Raw genomic sequence first — 22,022 nt, 5'->3', positions numbered from 1 at the left:
ACTAGTATTTAAGGGTAGGGTTAAGCAGTGGAAGTTTTGAATGCAGATTTCTTCTTGCCTCATTACTTCTCTGCTGGCAAGCTTGACAGTTTTCAATAATTCAATCACATTAATGTGGGACTAATATATTATTGTTCCCTCAACAATTATTTTACTTCAAAGAAATAACCACACAGTGTGTTAAAATATTGAAATCAAAGCTAAAGGGGGTTGTAGATTTTTCCACATTTCCAAAAATCCTACTAATTTTCTATTCTGAAGTTTTGTCTTATTTTACCCAGCTCTTTTCCATGTCTCTTCCATTCAAAGCTTAGAGATGAAGTCTGTCCCACACATCAATTCAGAGCCTCCAAGAAAGAGATGATTTTTGAGTCCCAGTCTGTTTGGTAGGGCGCTGAGAGGGAAAATGGGACTTGCTACAGTTCAGACTCTTATATAAATATAGACTAGTTAAAGATTCAGGTAACAGATCTTTCCCGTGAGTAAACTAAATAGGAATTACTTTACTTGGCTTGTCAAATAACTAGCTAAGAATTGTGAAAGATAAATAATTGTATTTAAGAAGGATGAGGTGCTTCTGGAGGAAGAGGGGAGTTAGTGGTGGAGGTGGCCGTGAAGCTAGGACAAGAAGCAGAAGAGTAAGTAGATTAATGTTGTCCAGCACATTTGATAACTTTTTTTTAGTCTTGGTAGTTTTGGTCAGAAGTGCCACTGAAAGGTGTCTGCTCTGCAAACCTATGCCTCATACAGCATAATTACTTAGGAGCTGAAAGGTATTATAAATACTAAGATACTACAAGTTTGGTTTCACAATTTGACATATGATTTATATCCTGATTTAAATTGTTCAGTTCAGTGGCAGAGATGTATAAAAGTCTTGGAGTTAATTATTTGTATCTGATATCTAGATGATACTAGATGCTTTTTTATCTAATCAATTATTATGAGCTATATTTACAGTAATCCTATCATTAGAACCACCCTTTTGATTTACAGATGAAGAAACTAAAGCTTAGGAAGAGGATCAATAACTTTCCCAAGGCTACATAGATTTGAAATTGAGTCTATTTATAAGCTTTAAAGTTAATTATCTCAAATGGAATATTAAGCCTATGTTTTTTTCACAGATTTTTTTTCTCCCTAATTAGTTGGTTATTGATCGCAAATCTTACAGAATAGTTGAGAGAGAGAGAGAACATTAACATAGACTGGTTGCCACTCCCACACCCACACCCCCACCGGGCGTGGATAGAACCTGAAACCGGTTACGTGCCCCAGACTAGGAATCAAACCCGCTACCCTTCGGTGCGCGGGACGACGCTCTAACATCACCGTCCAGGCCCCCTTGTATGTTTAGTGGAATATTAATGAAACTGTGTTTATTTTCTAATTCTGGTTTAAGCTTAAATATCATGAATATTGTTTTTTCAACGTTTTTATTAGTTGCTGTCTGATTTTACCAAGTGCTTACTTCTTTCTGCCCGCTTCACCAAAGGGGAGAAGGAGAGTGGGAAAGAGGTTAAATGCCTTTTTCAAAGTCCAACTTCGCAGCTAAGCGTCGTAGGAGGACGGAAGCGCCTGGCTTTGTGCCTCTGCAGCGATCCGCAGGTCTCCTTCCGCGTCTCCCCCACCCCCTCAGTTCAGCGGGTCCCGCTGAACTACGTTTCCCGGCGTGCCGCGCGCCAGCGAGCGCGGGCTTGACCAGCCCTTCCTCCTTTCTCGCCAATCATCCAGTCGCGGCGTGATGATGCAAACGCGTCGGGCGCTAACGATGACGGTGTCCTGGCTCGCGACCGCGGCGGCGTGGTTAGCAGCAGCTAAATAGGCGAAACAACGGCGGCGACTGCAGGGACGGCGACGCCGGGGCGGGCGCTGTGCGCAAAGGGGAGTGGTAGGCGGGCGGCGCCGGAGGCTTCAACTGCGGCAGCCACGGCTAGGGCGGCGGAAGGAGGATCCCCATCAGCCGGCGGTCGAGTGAGGCCTAAGCGGCGCGTAGAGCCGCCCGCCGTGTCCTCGGCGGGGGATCTCCATAGAGACCGTGACACATACAGAGGAGGGGGCCTGCGAGTGTCTACCGGACCCGAGCCAGCGACTCGGCCTCTGTCGCCGCCGCCGCCTTCCCTGCTGCCCGCGCACATTTTCTCTCCACTCTGCTCGCCGCCTCGCGTTTCCTGGTGTGCCTGTACCCTCCAGTGTGGGCCGCGGGGACGGACTTGTGGGCTGGGGGTGGGCGGGGAGAGGCTCTAAGGCGGCCGCCTCTGCCTCTCCCGCCCCCTTACCCGCCCCGGAGCGGGAAGCAGCGGAGGCTCCGCCATGGCCTCGGAAGCCGGAGGAATAGGAGGGGGCGGTGGCGGCAAGATCCGGACGCGGCGTTGCCACCAGGGGCCAATTAAGCCTTACCAGCAGGGGCGACCAAAGCAGCAGGTACGGGACCCCGACCCCCTAGAGGTTCTGCGGGTCGGGAAGTTGGCCGGAGGGAACCGGCGGCGAGGGGCCCTGGCGCCCCACGTGGGGCGGACCGGCGGGCCCGAGGAAAGGCCCGGGCCGGGCGAGGCAGCGGCAGCGGCAGCTCGGGCCCTGGGGTGGCGGCGGGAAGTGGGCTGAGACAGGCCGATCCTCGCGGCGCACACGTGTGGTTAGGGCCGCCTCTTCCCAACCCTCCCGGGCAGGGGCTTCCCCGGCCGGCGCATGGCGGGAACAGACATTCTAGGCCTACGGGGCGCGCTTCTTTCGGTTTTGGCGGGGATGGGAGTTGGAGGGCATTGCTCACGTCCTCTCGAGGGAGAAAGGAAGGAGATGTGGCTGGAGGCCCCTGCGCGAATTGTTTTCTAGTCTCCTGCGTTTCAATGCTCGTGGGGAGGGAGCCCCGAGGAAATTTGTCTCCGGGGCGCCGGGGATTGGCGGGGGCCCGTTACTCAGAAAGTGGACTCACCTAGGCTCGACCTAGTAGTGAGTTCCTCCTCTCCCCTGCCCGTGTACCCTCCCCAGTCTAAGCGCTTTGGTTTAGTTTTGTTTTTTCCCCCCCTTAACCGGGTTACAGTTACCTTGGCACTGGGGCATTTTGAAAGTCCCTCTCAACCCTTAACGTCTTTTATCCGCTGCGAGAGTCTTCCCTTCCCTTATCTGTCCCCGACCCCATCTCCCCTCCACCCCCTGTTATTTTGGAGGTTAGAATTGGCCATTATGCGTGGTTGACCGGGATGCCACTTCCGATCTCATGCACAAAATATTTTAATATTACGGGGTGTATTCCACAACTTTTGACACCCAGGAATGTTGGTGGTGGTATATTATTTAACCACCGTGTGTGCTCTCGGGTGTTTGAAATTATGAAAAGGAATTTTTCCTAATTGTAAATGAGATAATTGATTCTGAGGCAATTCCATTTTTAAATGTTACTTGTTTGTTACGGGGATTGAGTAGGGAAATGCTAACTTATTTTAATAAAAATCATTTATAAAACTCGGTGATACTAAGGTGGGAAGTGTGTGTTTTAAACTTGTTGAAAAGCAAAAATATATCGAAGAGTCTGATAACTTGTTGCATGCTCTTAAAGGTAGACTTCCTAGATTGCTTTATGCTGGGTGATGATGAATATTGGACACTTTAATGTTTGCTGGTGGTGTTAAGTTGTATCATTAAACAGTTTTAAAAGTAAAGGCTTGAAGGAAATTTTTAATAGCAAAATTGTGGTTTATAATATTTGGTAGCCCTTTACTAACGGTTAGAAGTCTAGGCATTAGTATTATTCCCACCACTTTTTCCCCAGATATGTAAAGCAAGTGCTTAGTATTCAGATTTCTTTGTGAGAACAGGGGTATATGCAGGCAGATTTAAAATTAGAATTCAGGTCACAAGCCTGGCCATTTAACCTAATCCTTTTGTAGAATGGAAGTTAGACACATGCTTTCTGTTTCTCCTGAAGAATAAATGTCTCTGAGTACTTTCTTAGATCTCCTTAAAAGAAAATTAATACATAAAAAAATGAAACGTTTTAAATACAGGTCATTGTCTGCACAGAGTTTAGAAAGGAGCTAATATATTCCAGGTGGCAAAAGTTATCATACCTTATTTTTAAATGTACATAGATTAAAATCTAAATTTGGGTAAATGATGCCTTAACAGCATAACACCTATCATCCAATCTGTCTTAGAGCTGATATAATTTTAGGTTGTGTAGTTTGTTTGAGAGCTTGATTACTTATTTCCCAATCTAAAATACTTTTAGCTTCTTGCCTCAGCCATTTAATTGAAAAAATACATTTTTAGCTTTTGAATTGGTATTAAAGATGTTTGGGGATTTGTTGATCAACATTGTAGGTGTTACTTAATATTGTCCGAAATTACCAAAGAAAAGTATCCAGGAATATCCAAAATAATAAAATAAGGCGTTTGTTTACTCCTTACTGGAACTTTTGTGGACTTGGTGTCTACTATCCTAGGCTGTCACCTCTGTTTTGCAGCAGCTGCTGAGTCATCATGAGCACCAAGCAACTTCATGACATGGCATGTTTTATATTAATGTTACTTGATTAAGTGTCCAAGGGTTTCTGAGCAAAAATGACATTTTTGGTTACGTAGTAGAGGGTTGGAATAAGAATGAGAGCTCTGGCACTGCTAGTTAATGGATGTTTGCCATTGCCTGTCAGGCCAACTGGCTTGTGCAGTCACGCAGTACCTGGGACTTTTGCATGTGTTCAACTGACTTGTAATTTCCTGTTTTGACTTTTCTGGGTTAACTCTGCTGAAATATATCTAAAGTTTGCATTTTTACTTTTAACTTCTGCTCTTTAAAATGCCATCTTGCTTGAAGTTGTGGAGACAAATCCATTGTCTTACTCAACTAACTGAAGTGTAGTAAGATTGTAGAATCATAAGTGAAGAACATCCCTTGAATATTGTAAGTTGATCATTCTCACTCGCCTTCTCAGCCTACTCCCTAATTCTTAGCCCATATGCATTTAGGAAATGGTGTCATTTTTCTAGTTGGGAGTGAACAGGTCACTTAAGAGGATGTGGTTAGTTCTTGTCACCTGTTCAGTCTCCTTTCCAATTTCCTTTTTATGTAGATTATCAGGTCCAGAAAGTGAGCTCTGGAAGGTCAAGCTGCTTTTCTTAACAACCACCACAAAACCCTTGAGCCCATTGGCAAACCAGAACCTTGCCTCTGGAAGAATCTATTGCCACCTCCTGGTGAGAGGGAACTACTTATTTTTGCCCTTTTGGGGGATGTGCTTCAGAGGTTTTGTCTTCTGGTTTGGAGCTAAGGGAATCAATCCACTTATTTTAACTTCCTACTAGAGGCCCAGTGCACAAAACTTCTGCACTGGTAGGATCTTAATGGCTGCTGGCTGCTGGCCGGGTACTCCTTCCCCTTCCCCTGGCCAGCCCCGCCCCCTGGTCAAGCTCCCTGACAAACTTCCAATTTTGTGTACTACATTTTATATAGGAGGATATGTAGTGTTTGTCTAACAAATCACTTCGTGCATTTAGCTATTTCAGAAATAGGGGGAGGAAACCCCTTTATTAAGTAGCTTTGATCAGGAGTCTGGGCAAACTTTCTGTAAAGAACTAGATAGTATTTTAGGTTTGTTGCTGCAAGTTCTTTGTTTTGTTTTTTTATAACTCTTTAAAAATATAAATACCATTCTTAGCCTGGGGACTGTATAAAAACGGACCAAGAGCTGAATTTGGCCTATAGACCATAGTTTGCCTAACCTGGCTTTATATAACTAGAGGCCTGGTGCATGAAATTCGTGCATGGGGCAGGGGCTGCCCTCAGCCCAGCCTGCACACTCTCCAATTTGGGATCCCTCTCACAATCCGGGACCGCTGGCTCCTAACTGCTCACCTGCCAGCCTGCCTGCCTGATTGCCCCTAACTGCCCCCCTCCCCCAGCCTGATCACCCCTAACTGCCTTTGCCTGCCGGCCTGGTTGCCCCTCACTGCCCCCCCCCCGCCTGCTGGCCTGGTCTCCCCATGAAGCCTGCTGTTCAGTCGTTTGATCATCCCTCATTAACCCCCCTACTGGCCTTGTTGCCCCACGCAGCCTGCTGTTTGGTCGTCTGTCTGGTTGTTTTGGTCGTGACACCCCCTGGCTTTTTATATATTAGGACTAGAGGCCTGGTGCACAAAAATTTGTGCACTGGTAGGGGGGTGTCCCTCAGCCCGGCCTGTGCCCTCTCACAGTCTGGGACCCCTCGGGTGATGACCATCTGCTGGCTGAGGCCTGCTCCCCAGGGGATTGGGCCTAAGCTGGCAATCAGACATCCCTCTGGCAGCCTGGCAGCCCTCAGGGGATGTCCACTTGCCAGCGGGGAGCAGACCTAAGCTGCAGTCGGACATCCTTAGTGCTGCTGAGGAGGCAGGAGAGGCTCCCACCATCACCACTGTGCTGGCAGCCATCAGCCTGGCTTGTGGCTGAGCTCCATGTGGGAGCTCACTGACCAAAAGAGGGCAACTCCTGCATTGAGCGTCTGCCCCCTGGTGGTCAGTGTGTGTCATAGTGACCAGTCATTCCCAGTCTTTCTGCTGTTAGGGTCAGTTTGCATATTACCCTTTTACTATATAGGATAGAGGCCTGGTGCACGGGTGGGGGCCGGCTGGTTTGCCCTGAATGGTTTCCCGGATCAGGGTGGGGGTCCTGCTTGGGTGCCTGGCCAGCCTGGGTGAGGGGCTGATGGCTGTTTGCAGGCTGGTCACACCCCCTTCAGGGTGGGGGTCCCCACTGGGGTGCCTGGCCAGCCTGGATGAGGCCCTGAGGGCTGTTTTCAGGCAGGCCAAGCCTGCAACTGAAGCTCCCAGTCTCTCCTTTTTTTCTTTTTTATTCTGGGATTCATTTACCTTCTGTAATTGAATCTTTGTTGCGGCTCCAGCTCCGAGACTAGCTGGCTGAAAGCAGGTATCTGGGGTTTGTTTAGCTTCTATAATTGCAACATTGTTGCATCCGGAGCTCAGTCATGCTGGGGCAGGTGGGGAACCTTGGCTTCCTCCATCGTTGGGGCAACCAAGCCTCATGTTTGTCTCAGCTGCGTGGCTGCCAGCTGCCATCTTGGTTGGCAGTTAATTTGCATATCCTGCTGATTAGCCAATGGGAAGCATAGCGGAGGTATGGTTAATTACCATGTTTGTCTATTATTAGATAGGATGTGTTTGTTGGTTTGTTTTAGTACCTTCCACATGATACTTTGTTCCAAATAAGTATGTTATGCTTGTTATCTGTAGGCCAAAGCATGTTCTTAGTTTTGAAAAGGAGGGATATTTATTTATTTATTATTTATTACTTTTTTTAATCCTTACCTGAGGATATTTTCCCATTGATTTTTAGAGAGAGTGGAAGAGAGAGGGAAGACAGAGAAATAATGATGTGAGAGAAATATACAAATCGGTTGCCTCCTCTATGAATGCAGACCAGGGCCCTGGCAGAGGAGGAGCCTACAACCAAGGTACATGCCCTTGAGGGGAATCAAACCTGGGACCCTTTGGTCTGCAGGCCGACGCTCTATCCCAGTGGTTCTCAACCTTCCTAATGCTGCGACCCTTTAATACAGTTCTTCATGTTGTGGTGACCCCCAGCCATAAAATTATTTTCGTTGCTACTTCATAACTGTAATTTTGCTACTGTTATGAATCGTAATGTAAATATCTGATATGCTATATGTGTTTTCTGATGGTCGCGACCCACAGGTTGAAAACCGCTGCTTATCCACTGAGCCAAACTGGCTAGGGTGAAAAGGAGGGATATTTAGAGGTTGAATACCTAACTTATTCCTGAAGTCACTAAGTAATTTTGATTTTTACTTTATTTTCTTCATCTTAGATATTTAATTCTATTCACTGAAATAATAGAAATGGAAATAGGTGATCAGGGAAAAGTGCTATAATGGAGTCAGAGTATTTGGGTTGGGTCCGTATTCTGTCAGGACTTGGAATAAACTTGTAAATAAACACAAGGTTAAGTTCCTTGTGCTCTATTTACTCATCTGTAAAGTGGAAATTGTTGTGAGGGTTAAATGAGATAAGTAAAGCTCTTTGACCAGAGCTTGGCATATAAAGTAAGGACTCATTTGAAATTGTGATTAAATAGAACCTTTTGGTTTATTTTATTTTATTTAAAAAAATATATCTTTATTGATTTCAGAGAGGAAGGGAGAGGGAGAGATAGAAACATCAATGATGAGAGAAAATCATTGATTGGCTGCCTCCTGCACACCCCTTACTGGGGATTGAGCCTGCAACCCAGGCCTATGCCCTTGACCAGAATCGAACTCAGGACACTTCAGTCTGCAGGCCAGCGCTCTATCTACTGAGCCAAACTGGGTAGAGCTATTTTATTTATTTTTATGTTAATCCTCACCCAAGGATATATTTTCCATTGATTTTTAGAGAGAGTGGAAGGGAGGAAATGGGGAGGGAGGAGAGAGAAAGAAAGATCCATGTGAGAGAGACACATGGATTGGTTGCCTCCCGAACTCACCTCAACTGACCGACGGGGCCTGGAATGAACCCAGGTACTTGCCCTTAACTGGGAATGGAATCCTCGACCTTTCCGGGCAAGGGCCGATGCTCTAACCACTGAGTACAGGAACCAGGGCAGAACTTTTTTATTTAAATGTTATAATTGTCTCTGAATGTTGCTGCCTCTTTGTAAAGGTTTTTTTTCCTTTATGTGCTCAAGCTCAATCTTTTATAGGTTCATATTGGATTTAAGGACTGGTTTGTTGAGTGATGAGGCCAAACCATAAACTATTACTACTCTCTTAAGTACTTTTAAAGTGTTTTCCTTATAGAAATGCCAGTCATTTAAGTGTATAGGAAAATAAATTCAGGTATTAAGTTGTTTCAAGCAGTTGTGATGAGAGGCTCTTATGTGTGATATTGTATCAGTTTACTTACTAATTTTTCTAATAAGATTCATGACCATAAAGCCCACATGTTGTCTCCATTTCCTGGGAAGTCTTCTGAGGAGGCAGTTATCTATTAGTTTGAAGTAAAATGAACACTTTGATCTGGTTTGGCTCAGTGGATAGAGCATCACTAATTAAAACATTTTCATTAGGTAACACCATATTGGAAAATTGTAATGGTCATGGTTGTAATATATTTTTAAAAGATTCTTCTGTTTTGGGAAGCACATACACAATGTTTTGCCATTGTCATTCCAATGTCATTCCAGAGGATGGTTCAGTTTTCCTGTGCTCTTGGATAGCTTCACTTTTTTTTTTTTGAGGAAGGGTTATTAATGTAGCAATAAAAGTAGTATTTGCTTAAGGTGAAACTATACAATTTACTGTGTTTACTGTCAGAAACAGGATAGTACAATGCCTTTTCTGTCTATAGATATTTCAGTTTGTCAGTTTGTTAGATTTCACTTATCTTTTTCATTGTGTGATTTAAGAAATAAAATCTTATAGATGTGTAAAAGTGGCAATGTCTTACAGACACGTGTGAGTGAATTAAGCTAAATTGCATTAGCTTTTTTTTTTTTTTAAATATATTTTATTGATTTTTTTACAGAGAGGAAGGGAGAGAGAGAGTTAGAAACATCGATGAGAGAGAAACATCGATCAGCTGCCTCCTGCACATCTCCCACTGGGGATATGCCCGCAACCCAGGTACATGCCCTTGACCGGAATCGAACCTGGGACCTTTCAGTCCGCAGGCCGACGCTCTATCCACCGAGCCAAACCGGTTTCGGCATGCATTAGCTTTTTATTGGGTCTCCTATATTGCTGGCTTGAAGGTCCTTTTAGGGACACCTTTTCTTATCCTTGTTTGATTACTGTTAATTTTCAATACCACCTCTATAATATGGATAACTAAAAATAAGACTAAGCCAGGTCATATTTCTCCTTACTGAAATAATGATAGAGTTTTGAAGGAATTGGAAATGTGTAGCCAATTATAGTTTTTAATTTTTTAACCAGAATAATTTTTATGCTCATGTTTTTTGACTTGATCTCTTGAAGTTTAGAAGAGAAATGAAAAGTTTGGATTTCAAGTGGCTAGAAAGATTTGGATTAGTTTCTAACAATTAATAGTTTAGATTTGTAGGTTAAATTCAGATCATTATAACTGCATTAGAATTTGAATACTTGATTACTTTAGAATGGCATATATGCTTTTGCTATTTAGTGTTTTTATAATTAGTGTCATGTGAAGTCTTGGGTTGTTAGCTCTTGTTCTTCACTTGGGCTTGGACAGAGCAAGGGGGAACACCGATTAGACAGATTATCTATCTATATTTATATATCTCTCTCTATATATATAAAAGCCTAAGGGACCATCCTACTGTTCTACCGGTAGCTATGCCGCATAATGACCACCAGGGGGCAGACGCTCAGTGCACAGGCATGGAAACATGGAACAGACTGATGAATCTCAGGGGGGAGGGGGATAGGGGGGAAGGCGGGAAAAGATTAACCAAAGATCTTATATGCATACTAGAGGCCCGGTGCATGGATTTGTGCACTGGTGGGGTCCCTCTGCTGACCTGCAGAGATTGGGCCAAAACTGGCAGTCCGACATCCCCCGAGGGGTCCCGGATTGTGAGAGGGTGCAGGCCAGGCCGAGGGACTGCACCAGGCCTCGAGTATATATATAAAAGCCTAAGCGACCGTCCTACCAGTAGCTATGACATGCACTGACCACCAGGGGGCAGACGCTTAACACAGGAGCTGTTGAGCTGCAGTGACTTGGCAGCTGTGGTTCTCAGGTGATACACCTGGAACCAGAGAGGAGGGAGCCCGATTCCAGGGTGCGTCACCCGAGAACTGTCCTTTCGCAATCCGGGACCCTTAGGGGATGTCGGAGAGCCAGTTTGGGCCCGATTCCCGCAGGCCAGGCCGAGGGACCCCAATCTGTGCACCGGGCCTCTAGTATGAAATAGGACTTTTAAAAAGTTTGGAAAGGAGAGCCTGGTGGCATGGGAGTTTAGTGGGTAAGGAGAATGTACACAGAAACTTGAAAGAGAACTAAGTCAATTACAGGCCTCAACAAAATAAAGGTACCTGAAAGAGCAGACAGAAATCAGAACAACTGTATATTCTGGTGGAATGGAGCTCTAGAACCTGAAAACTGAAGATGGATTGTATTTGATATTTACAGTTAGAGATCCAGTGAAGTTATTTGAGAAAGGATAGTCTGTAATCTGGATACTACTATTTAATAGAGGATCATGTGAAGAAAAGAGTTGAAAAAAATATCTTTTTCATTACAAATGAGTTCTGAGTTAGGATTGTAGAAGAGCCTTGCCCTTCTCACCCTTCTTTTATCTTTGAACTCAGGTTAAATATAATTTGAAAAACTAATATATTCACAGTCCTTATACATTGAATATGTTTAATATGTGTGTAGTATTGAATTGAATTTATTTCTGATCCCAAATTGAGTGCTTATTATAAATCTCAGTGGCATTTTTAATGTGTTGTGCCACATGCAGAACCCTTAGTTCCTGGAAAGAAAACACCCAGTCGGTTTAACCAGCCCGAGTTTAAACATTCACTCCTTTATCCTTGAGAATCCTACTTTATTAGTTATGATTATCTAGTGTAAGACTTTGCTTTAGAATTACAAGGAGTATTTTTAAGATTTTAATACACCATTTATTTTGTTGATTTTTCTAAGACCTTCATTAATTTTGCTTTTTTTTACTTACTTTTCTGCTTTTCTTTTATTTAGTTGGCTTTGTGTTATTTGTCATTCCAGAGGATGGTTCAGTTTTCCTGTGCTCTTGGATAGCTTCACTTTTTTTTTTTTTGAGGAAGGGTTATTAATGTAGCAATAAAAGTAATATTTGCTTAAGGTGAAACTATTACAACAAGCAAATGTATTATTTATTCTTAAATTCTAGAATTACTGATGTCCTTTTTAGAGTAGAGATGCATTGTTTAGAAACTTGTCATGGAATATTCATATGTGGGAACAAGAGGGTGGTTGAGTAGTGCAGTTGTAGATAAATTAAAACCATCTACCAACTGATCTGTGCCTTGTACATACCTGGTGCCTGCCCTCCCAGAACTGATGCTCTAATGGAGGTGATGGACAGACTGTAATTGCCATCCTGCTTGACAGATTGCTATGGTGTAGAAAGTACAGGGCACTGTTGGCACATGCAAGGGAGTGACTGTCCCAGACTTGGAGAAACGTACAATAAGTTATAACTGTGCTTATCGATGAAGCCTCTGAAAGTAGGGAGAAAGCTAATCTGGTATAGCAGGATTGAGTATTCAGGCCTTACTAGACTTTTACTCTATTTTTCCTTCAAGTTTTTGTTTGTTTGTTTTAAATATCATAAAGCATTTTTTGTTCAGGTTCTCATAGGAAACTGATTTGCCCTATTAAAGACCTGATGAATCTTGTCTCAAGAACTCCTGAAAAGAGAGAATTTTTGGTAATATCGTCAAAGGAACCTTTTCTACAATAAGAAAACTGTTCTTCTTTTCTAACTCCCTTCACTCTTTCTCAGTTTTCCATTAGTGGCTGAAGTCTATCTTCAGTACTTCAAAACTCTTTAAAAAATTGCCAGTCAGGGAAGTAGTTCTCCAAATTTACTTCATAGACAGGGTCTCTTACCTCTTTATACTCTCCTGCCCAGCTCTGTGTGTAACGAGATTTCTTTTTCTTAGCAGCTTTAAAATTCTAATATCTGGTAGTTGGTTATTTACTCTAAGTGTAAAGTCTTTAACACTGAAAAACAATAGTTTCAGAGGTATGACCTTTATGTCTACATTTGGTTTGATTTTCAGAGTAGATATTCATAAAAATTGGTGTAATGTAATTTGATAGATAATGAGATAATCATGGAAATAGGATGGTCTTTTACGTAAAACTTTGTTGTATAAATCTTATACTCAGGGTTATGTTTACTATGGCCTTAATTGGGATAATAGTCATTGAGCTTTTAGAGAATTTTAGTACAGTGGTTCTCAAACTTTAATTGGCATAAGATTTGCCGCAGGAGCTTTAGAAAACAAGTTTTCATTTCTAACATGCTCGGGTAACACCAAAGCTGCTGGCCTGAATACTTCTATCTGAGGACCACTGTGTTAGTCTTTTTATAGTGACTAGCTATATAAGCTACAGAACAAAAGGTCCCACATAAATTCTCTAATACACACATGATTAAAGGGGAATTTTGAAGAATAGTTATTTAAAGTTTATTAGATTTTGCATTAATTAAAAGAAGTTACTGAAAGCTTGGTCAGCATGTACCAAGGATACTTCTATATTTGAGTCTTTGCACTTTTTGTTCCCTCAGTTTATATATTTCTCCACTAGAAATTTGCATGTCGCATTCCTCACTTTTTTTCGGTCTTTCCTTAAATAAAATACCTATGCCATTTTGCTTCCCTGCCTTATTTTTGTCCATAGCACCAAATCATCATGTTATGTTACATCTGTTTACTAGTTGTTCATTTATCTCCCTGACTTAGAATATAAGTTCTCAGAAGTCAGGAATTCGTTCCTTGCTGTCGCCTCAGTGTTCTGTGGCTGACATAGTATGCAGCCAGTAAGTACTGATTGAATGAATTGAATGAAGAAAAGCAGTGTCTGCCTTTACAGCTGTGAATCAGATAAGATTCTAAGCCAGCGGTTCTCAACCTGTGGGTCGCGACCCCTTTGGGGGTCGAATGACCCTTTCACAGGGGTCGCCTAAGACCATCGAAAAACACATATATAATTACATATTGTTTTTGTGATTAATCACTATGCTTTAATTATGTTCAATTTGTAACAATGAAAATACCTCCTGCATATCAGATATTTACATTACGATTCATGACAGTAGCAAAATTACAGTTATGAAGTAGCAACGAAAATAATTTTATGGTTTGGGGTCACCACAACATAAGGAACTGTATTAAAGGGTCGCGGCATTAGGAAGGTTGAGAACCACTGTTCTAAACTATTCACCAAAATTTACTCTTGCCTATTTGTGTATTTTTGCAGAGATAAAAGTTGGATGTAACTTTTGGGTATAATAGTACTTTTCCAAGTGTGGCATATGTGTTCATTGCTGATAAAGAAGATGGCATCTGACAACATGGATGACTTTTTAGTTTTCATGTTAATTAGACCAAAAAAATTTTATCAAGTAGGATAGGAACCCACCAAGAAACAGTTCACTCTAGATAGTGCAAGTGGAGGATCTTTAAGAGAGTCTACTTAGAGGTATGCTGGTGATTTAAAGGAATAAATACAGGATAGCAGGAGTCACAGAGATTAACAGTAGCAGAAGCTGCTACCATCTCTAGTACTGGAAGGATAAAGGGAAGAAATGGTGTAATGAGTGGAGGAGGAGCCACCTTGCTGGAACTGTAGTTTTGGAGAGGGAGCATTTAAGCAGAGAGGGAGCACAGGAAGAAAGACTTCTCTTTTCTCCCCTCCTCTAATATCTGGTGTCCTCTACTATCTCTTGTAGGCCAGTTCTTCCAGAAGCCAGTTTTGTGGGACATCCTATCAAAATGGAGTGAGGGAAGGGCAAGTGAAGACCAGCATAGCATCAAGTTTGTGAATTGATTTTATTGTGTAGGAAAAGCTAAATTTATTAAGAGAAATGAATAGATAGAAAATCCTATATAGTAAAAGTCTAATAATATGCTAAGTGTCTGACCATTCATTCGACTGGTCGCTATGATGTGCACGAACCACCAGGGGGCAGGTGCTCCCATCCGGTAGGTTAGCTTGCAGCTGAGGTTTGGCCGATTGGGACTGGGTGAGACTGGTTGGACACACCCTGGAGCCCTCCCGTGGTTCCTCCCTGGCCCTGATCGTGCACCGGTGGGGGTCCCTCGGCCTGGCCTGTGCGCCCTCGCAATCTGGGACCCCTCGGGAGATGTTGGAGAGCTTGTTTCAGCCTGATACCCGCAGGCCAGGCCAAGGGCGCCCCGCCCCGCGCCCCCCCCTCCCCCCCCCGCCGCCACCAGTGCACGAATCTGTGCACTGGGCCTCTAGTCATTAGTGCAGGTAAAAAATCATGGCTAATCTGGGAAACACTGGGGAAATAGTACTATAAGCTGCATTGTATTCTGCAGTCCACTATACAATTTGTTTTTCTCATTCATTTTAGTACTAGAGGCCCGGTGCACAAAAATTTGTGCACTGGCAGGGGAGGGGGGTGGCGGGGGTGTCCCTCAGCCCCACTTGTGCCCTCTCACAGTCTGGGACCCCTCGGGAGATAACCACCTGCTGGCTTAGGCCCGCTCCCCGGGTGGCAGATGGCAGGCCTGATCCTTTGGTGCCTGCCCCTCCTCCCTGGGTTGTACACATGGCAGGGCCAATCCGGGGGTTGGGGCACCGGGTCGGGTCGCACATGGGACGCCCGGGCGGGCCGGTGGATCGTTGGTGCCCCACCCAACCACCCCGGGTTGGGCTGCACACAGGATGCCCGGATGGAGGCTGGGCAGGCTGGCCGATCACTGCTGCACCGCCCGGCCGCCCTGGGTCGGGTCTCACACGGATGCCTGCCGCCCCGGGTCGCAGATAGGCCCGGATGGCGGCAGAGCAGGTGGGATGGCGCTGTCCCACCCCACTGCCCCGGGTCGCAGATAGCAGGCCCAGATGGTGGCGGGGCAGGCAGGATGGCGCTGTCCCGCCCTGCCTGCAGTATGCAAATTAGCCGCCATCTTTGTCCCACTGATTAGCCAATGGGAGGTGTAGCGAAGGTATGGTCAATTACCATGTTTGTCTACTATTAGATAGGATATTTTATTATGATGTACAGGGTGGGGTAAAAGTAGGCTTACAGTTCATATGGAAAAGAATGCAATACTTAATAAATAATAATGGAAGAATAAACTTCTGCGTACTCAAAACTATAAACCTACATTTCCCCCACCCTGTGTTTTATTTATTTTATTATGTTAAAAATATTTTTATTAATTTCAGAGAGGAAGGGAGAGGGAGAGAGAGAAACATCAATAATGGGAGAGAATCATTGATTGGCTGCTTTCTGCATGCCCAACACTGGGAATGGAGCCCCACAACCAGGGCATGTGCCCTGACCTGGAATCTGAACCGTGACTCTTGGTTCATAGGTTGACACTCAACCCCTGAGCCACACCAGGCAGGCCCCACCCTGTATTTTAATTGTCTGACTAGTGCTCCACATTATGTTTTCCAGATAACAATCTTAAGACTTAAGTATACATAATTTTATTAATCTCCAATAGAGGGCCTTTCCCCTAAAATGTATTGTAATTGTGTTAAATGTATCTAATTTCCTGCTTTCTTTAACTAGAAGGGTGATTCTCAAATTTTAGCATACATCAGCCGAAACCGGTTTGGCTCAGTGGATAGAGCGTCGGCCTGTGGACTGAAGGGTCCCGGGTTCGATTCCGGTCAAGGGCACGTACCTGGGTTGCGGGCACATCCCCAGTAGGAGATGTGCAGGAGGCGGCTATCGATGTTTCTCTCTCATCGATATTTCTGACTCTCAAATTTTAGCATACATCAAAGACATTTGGGAGTGTTTGCTAAAACAGGTGAGCCCTATCTCCTGACTTTTGTAGGGCTGGGATAGAGCCTGAGATGGTGTTGATTTACTGGTAAAGGGACCGCTAGTACTAGAGTATACTGAGCTTAATTTAAATTTTCTTGATTACTTAAGGTCACTTATCATACAAATATATACTGAAGTACAGTCATGTTTTTTTCTTATAATGGTTCCAGGTCAGTTTTATTGTCTATTTCTTTTTACTGTCAAGTTCTTTGTGGTCTTACTCACTGTAATTTTCTTGTTCTAAGTTGCTGTGGGCTGAGATACATAAATTGGTTAGATTTTAGTTTAGAAAAGAGAAGGTCTCCAAGCAAAGTTCTTTAGCTTTAGTTAATGAGCTTTATTATATCAATTTTGACTGTTTAGTTTTGATTACTGATTATTTTCCACAACATCTAATGCTGCCACAGATGTGATCTTTGGTTAAGTATGATATTAATTTAAGTTCTGTACTTGCCTCAGGTGAGTAGGGATCACAGGAATCTCTAATACTTTTAGTAGCTAAACACTTTAGAGGATGTCCACTAAGGCTTATTTTACTAAATTCTTGCTATAGTGCTTTAGCTAATTTATCATTTCATATCAAATATGTGTCTTACAATTTTCAGGTCTTATTTGAATTGTTGTAGCTTGATAGCACTTTCAAGTCTTTTGAAATATGAGGGGGTAATTAAATATTAAGTATAAGTAATATGTAAAAACAATAATATATGTATGCTTTTTATAAATACTACATTTGGATGTAGGTTTATAATCTGTTTCCAAAGTAATTAATACTATGTAACATTAGCATAGAAAAAGGGAACAGTGCAGTGGTGTTTGTAGTAGTGAGTATTCTAGGGCTACTGGCTTCTTGTGTTACTAGAGAACTTACATTGTAGATCTGTTTAAAATTTTTGTTTGTAGAATACATTGAAAAATAATTACATATTTTCCAGTTCCCTACCCTTTTTTAATCAATAAGGAAAATACGAGCCAAATTCCTGTATCAGATGTCTTCCATCTTTTCTGTTGACAGGATTTTTCAAGGCCTCTTTGTCTTGGGTTTGCTTTCATGGTTGATTTATGCATTCTGCCTTGACTTCATTGTTTTTTGTACCTGCCAACTCATTTTTCCCCTTGCTTGACTTTTTCTCTGAAATTCTACTAATGCTACTTCATGTAGGTCATTGTTGCCTAAAATTTGTTTTCTCACCCCAGTTTGTTTCTGATAGTTTTTTCCCATCATTAGTGATCAAATTATCAGTATATGTTTGTTATACTTTGTAAATTGCAAAGTGCTTTCACATAATTTCATTGGATTTTTATTATAATTCATATCAGGTAATAGCAGGAGGGGGTGTTACTCTTATTTTACCTAGAGTTAATAAAAGTACAGGAAGGTAGCCGAAACCGGTTTGGCTCAGTGGATAGAGCGTCGGCTTGTGGACTGAAAGGTCCCAGGTTCGATTCCGGTCAAGGGCATGTACCTGGGTTGCGGGCACATCCCCAGTGGGAGATGTGCAGGAGGCAGCTGATCGATGTTTCTCTCTCATCGATGTTTCTAACTATCTCTCTCCCTTCCTCTCTGTAAAAAATCAATAAAATATATTAAAAAAAAAAAAGTACAGGAAGGTAGTACTGAAACTTTATAGGTCCTGCCAATCTCCACCTATGCTTTTACTCAATCCTAGATATAGCATAGTAGTTGTGCTTGTATCTGGGGCAAGTTATTTAACTTCAATGTCCCTTCATCCATAAAGTGGAACTATTAATATCAACTTAAAAAGTATTGTGAGGATTACATTGAATAATATGTATAAACTAGAGGCCCGGTGCACAAAAATTTGTGTACTCGGAGGAGGGGGGGGGGGTCCCTCAGCCCGGCCTGTGCCCTCTTGCAGTCTGGGACCCCTCAGGAGATAACGACCTGCTGGCTTAGGCCTGCTCCTGGGTAACAGAGGGCAGGCCCAATCCCTAGGTGCAGCCCCTGGTCGGGCTCAGAGCAGGGCTGATTGGGGAGTTGGGGCGCCGCCCCCTGTCATGCACAGAGCAGGGCGAATCGGGAGGTTGCGATGCCACCCTCAGTCACGCACAGGGTAGGGCCGATTGGGGGGTTGGGGCACCGCCCCGTCACACTCAAGGCAGGGTCGATGGGGAGGTTGCGGCGCCACCCCCTGTCACGCACAGAGCAGGGCCAATCGGGGTTGGGTCACTGCCCCCTGTCACGCACAGAGCAGGGCCCATCAGAGGATTGGGGCACAGTCCCCTGTCACGCACAGAGCAGGGCCCATCATGGGGGTTGGGGCTCCGTACCCTGTCACACACAGAGCAGGGCGGATCAGGGGGTTGGGGCGCCTCACCCTGTCACACTCAGGACAGGGCCGATGGGGAGGTTATGGCTCTACCCCATCACACACAGAGCAGGGCCCGTGGGGGGCAGTTGGGGCGCTGCCCTCTATCACCCACAGAGCAGGGCCGATCAGGGGGTGGGGCACCGCCACTGTCACACTCGGGGCAGGGCCAATCAGGGGGTTGGGAAGCTCCCCCCTGTCAGGCACAGAGCAGGGCCGATCAGGGGGGTTGGGTGCCTTCCCCTGTCACTAACAGAGCAGGGCAGATAGGGAGGTTGTGGCTCCACCCCCTGTCACACACAGAGCCGCAGGGCGATCAGGGGGTTTGGGTGCTGCCCCCTGTTACGCTGCTCCAGGGGCCAGGAGGCCTTGCGGCTCCGCTGATCCCGGTGCTGGGAGGCATATTACCCTTTTACTATATAGGATAGAGGCCTGGTGCACGGGTGGGAGCCGGCTGGCTTGCCCTGAAGGGTGTCCTGGATCAGGGTGGGGGTCCTGCTTGGGTGCCTGGCCAGCCTGGATGAGAGGATGATGGCTGTTTGCATCTGGTCACACACCTTTCAGGGTGGAGGTCCCCACTGGGGTGCCTGGCCAGTCTGGGTGAGGGGCTGAGGGCCGTTTTCAGGCTGGCGGGTGACTGAAGCTCCCAACCGCTCCTTTTTTCCTTTTTTTTTTTTTTTATTCTTGGATTTATGGCTGTCACTGGAGCTGAGAGCCCGCTTTAGCTGTGAGACCTCGCTGCTGAAAGCAGGTTTCTGGCTTTGTTTACTTTCTGTATTTGAAACTTTGTTGCGACTCCAGCTCTGAGATCCCGGCTGACTGAAAACAGGTTTCTGGGGTTTTGTTTAGCTTCTATATTTCTAACAATGTTTCTTAGCAGCTCAGAGCCCAGCAGCGGCAGGCAGGGGATGTTGGAGTCCTCCATCACTGAAGCAAGCAAGCCTCCCTGTTCGTGTCAGTAGCCTGGCTGCTGGCCGCCATCTTGGCTGGCAGTTAATTTGCATATTGCCCTGATTAGCCAATGGGAAGGGTAGTGGATGTACGGCTAATTACCATGTTTCTCTTTTATTAGATAGGATTGCTTAGAATAGTCCCTAGCACATAGCAAAGCTACACTGAATATTAATACTGATAAACATTTTTTCTCCCTTTAAAAGTTACCATAATAAAATTAATTCTTCAGATTTTCAGGCAATATTTGGTATGAAATTTTACCATCAAAAAGTATCTTTTTTTTTTTTTAATTTATTGCTTAAAGTATTACAAAGGGTATTACATATGTGTCCATTTTATCCCCCGCCCTAGACAGTCCCCTAGCCTCCACTATCCCCCAATGTCTTATGTCCACTGGTTATGCTTATATGCATGCATACAAGTCCTTTAGTTGATCTCTTACCCCCCTACCTCCTGCCCCCCAACCCTCCCCAGCCTTCCCGCTGCAGTTTGACAATCTGTTTGAGGCAGCTCTGCCTCTGTATCTATTATTGTTCAAAAGTTTATACTGGTCTCTATTATCCATGAATGAGTGAGATCATGTGGTATTTTTCCTTCATTGACTGGCTTATTTCACTTAGCATAATGCTCTCCAGTTTCATCCATGACGTTGCAAATGGTAAGAGTTCCTTCCTTTTTAGAGCAGCATAGTATTCCATCGTGTAGATGTACCAGTTTTCTAATCCATTCATCTACTGATGGGCACTTAGGCTGTTTCCAGATCTTAGCTATGGTGAATTGTGCTGCTATGAACATAGGGGTGCATATATCCTTTCTGATTGGTGTTTCTGGTTTCTTGGGATATATTCCTAGAAGTGGGATCACAGGGTCAAATGGGAGTTCCATTTTCAGTTAAAAAGTATCTTATATTGTTTCTTGAGTTTGTTATGATAGCTTAGTTGCTTATTGTCTGTCTTTAAAAAAAGTCCAGTTTTTATTTGTGTACATTTTTGTTCTTTTTTTAAAGAATGTACAATAAAGTAATTGCTTGAGGAAGCTGTTGACGGTATTTTTTATATTGCTTCCTTTAATATGCTGAGATCAAAATGGATGCCTTTTCTCAGATTTTAATATTTTAGTGCATATCTTATTACTAAGTGTAAAACTTTTTGCTTATTCGGTGGCCTATTTGGAGTTTCTTGAAGACTCTAGTATGGCCATTTGGGATAATTATTGACTCATGGTTATACGCATATGGGAGAAAGAAAAAGTAGGAATTTGTCTATAGAATTTGTAAAATACCATTATTTCAGCATTAGCCCAAGTAACTGAATTTTAGGAAACTTCGTTGGAAGGAAATACTTGTGTTTTTATTGGTATGGCTCTTTGTAAATTGGTACATAAAAAGATAAATTACTAAAACTGTCTCACATGTTTTTCCCCCAACAGGGCATTCTTAGCAGGGTTACAGAATCTGTGAAGAATATTGTGCCAGGATGGCTACAGAGATACTTCAACAAGAATGAAGATGTATGCAGCTGCTCAGCAGACACCAGAGAGGTACCACAGTGGCCAGAAAATAGAGAAGATGATCATCTGATATATGCTGATGAGGAGAGTGCTAATATTCATGATGGGAGAATCACTCCTGAGCCAACAGTCAGTAATACAGAAGGTAAATAGAACATGAATATTTTTTATGAATGATAGGCATTCATGTCTGTGAAAGCCGCAACCTGCACGGCTAGGTATCAGGATCTAGAAAAGGGCCGCACACAAATGAATACACTAGACAAGAAATATGAATTTGGAAATCACGGGACGCCAGGCAGAGACCCTCTCTCTAGTGGAAAGGCTTCATTGGGGCCCAGACCCTGTTAGCTTTTATTCAGTTTTAGAATACACATCTTGCCCTTAGGCAGGCAGAAAATTCCGGTAGCATCAGACTATCTTAAAGGTCAGTAAATATTAGTAAAGATTTACTTTGAGACTGTTAGGTCAGGAAATTGCTTGAGCCACCATTGTCTTGACAGAACAATTGGTGTATAGCTTTTAGCCCTTGCCAAAGCTCAAGGTCCATCAGCCTTCTGGGTTCCCTGTTTGCACTTTCATGATAGTGTAGATAATGGAGAGCTTCTAGTACGTGTCCTAAATATAAATATTTTTATATTATCTGGCTGTGGTAAATTTGGGTAATACATAATCAATGTAGGAGGAGGGTGATTATCAGGTTCAAATTAGGTATCTTTTTTTGTCCG

The 22,022-nt window shown here is 43.7% G+C and overlaps 1 protein-coding gene across 1 annotated transcript in view; it reads left to right on the top strand.

Moving 5' to 3' along the window:
• Window positions 1-1,508: 1,508 nt before the first annotated feature.
• NUP153 (nucleoporin 153) overlaps window positions 1,509-22,022 on the top strand; it is a 74,664-nt gene continuing 54,150 nt past the window's right edge. The window contains exons 1-2 of the mRNA XM_081087739.1: window positions 1,509-2,424; window positions 21,214-21,439. Coding sequence (XP_080943865.1) covers window positions 2,314-2,424; window positions 21,214-21,439 — 337 coding nt within the window. The 5' untranslated portion in view covers window positions 1,509-2,313. The remainder of the gene's footprint in view (window positions 2,425-21,213; window positions 21,440-22,022) is intronic.

Source organism: Myotis nattereri, assembly GCF_964212035.1.
Source record: "Myotis nattereri genome assembly, chromosome: 3".
In the NCBI taxonomy this organism is placed as follows: domain Eukaryota; kingdom Metazoa; phylum Chordata; class Mammalia; order Chiroptera; family Vespertilionidae; genus Myotis; species Myotis nattereri.
This window is presented reverse-complemented; position numbering and strand designations above follow the sequence as displayed.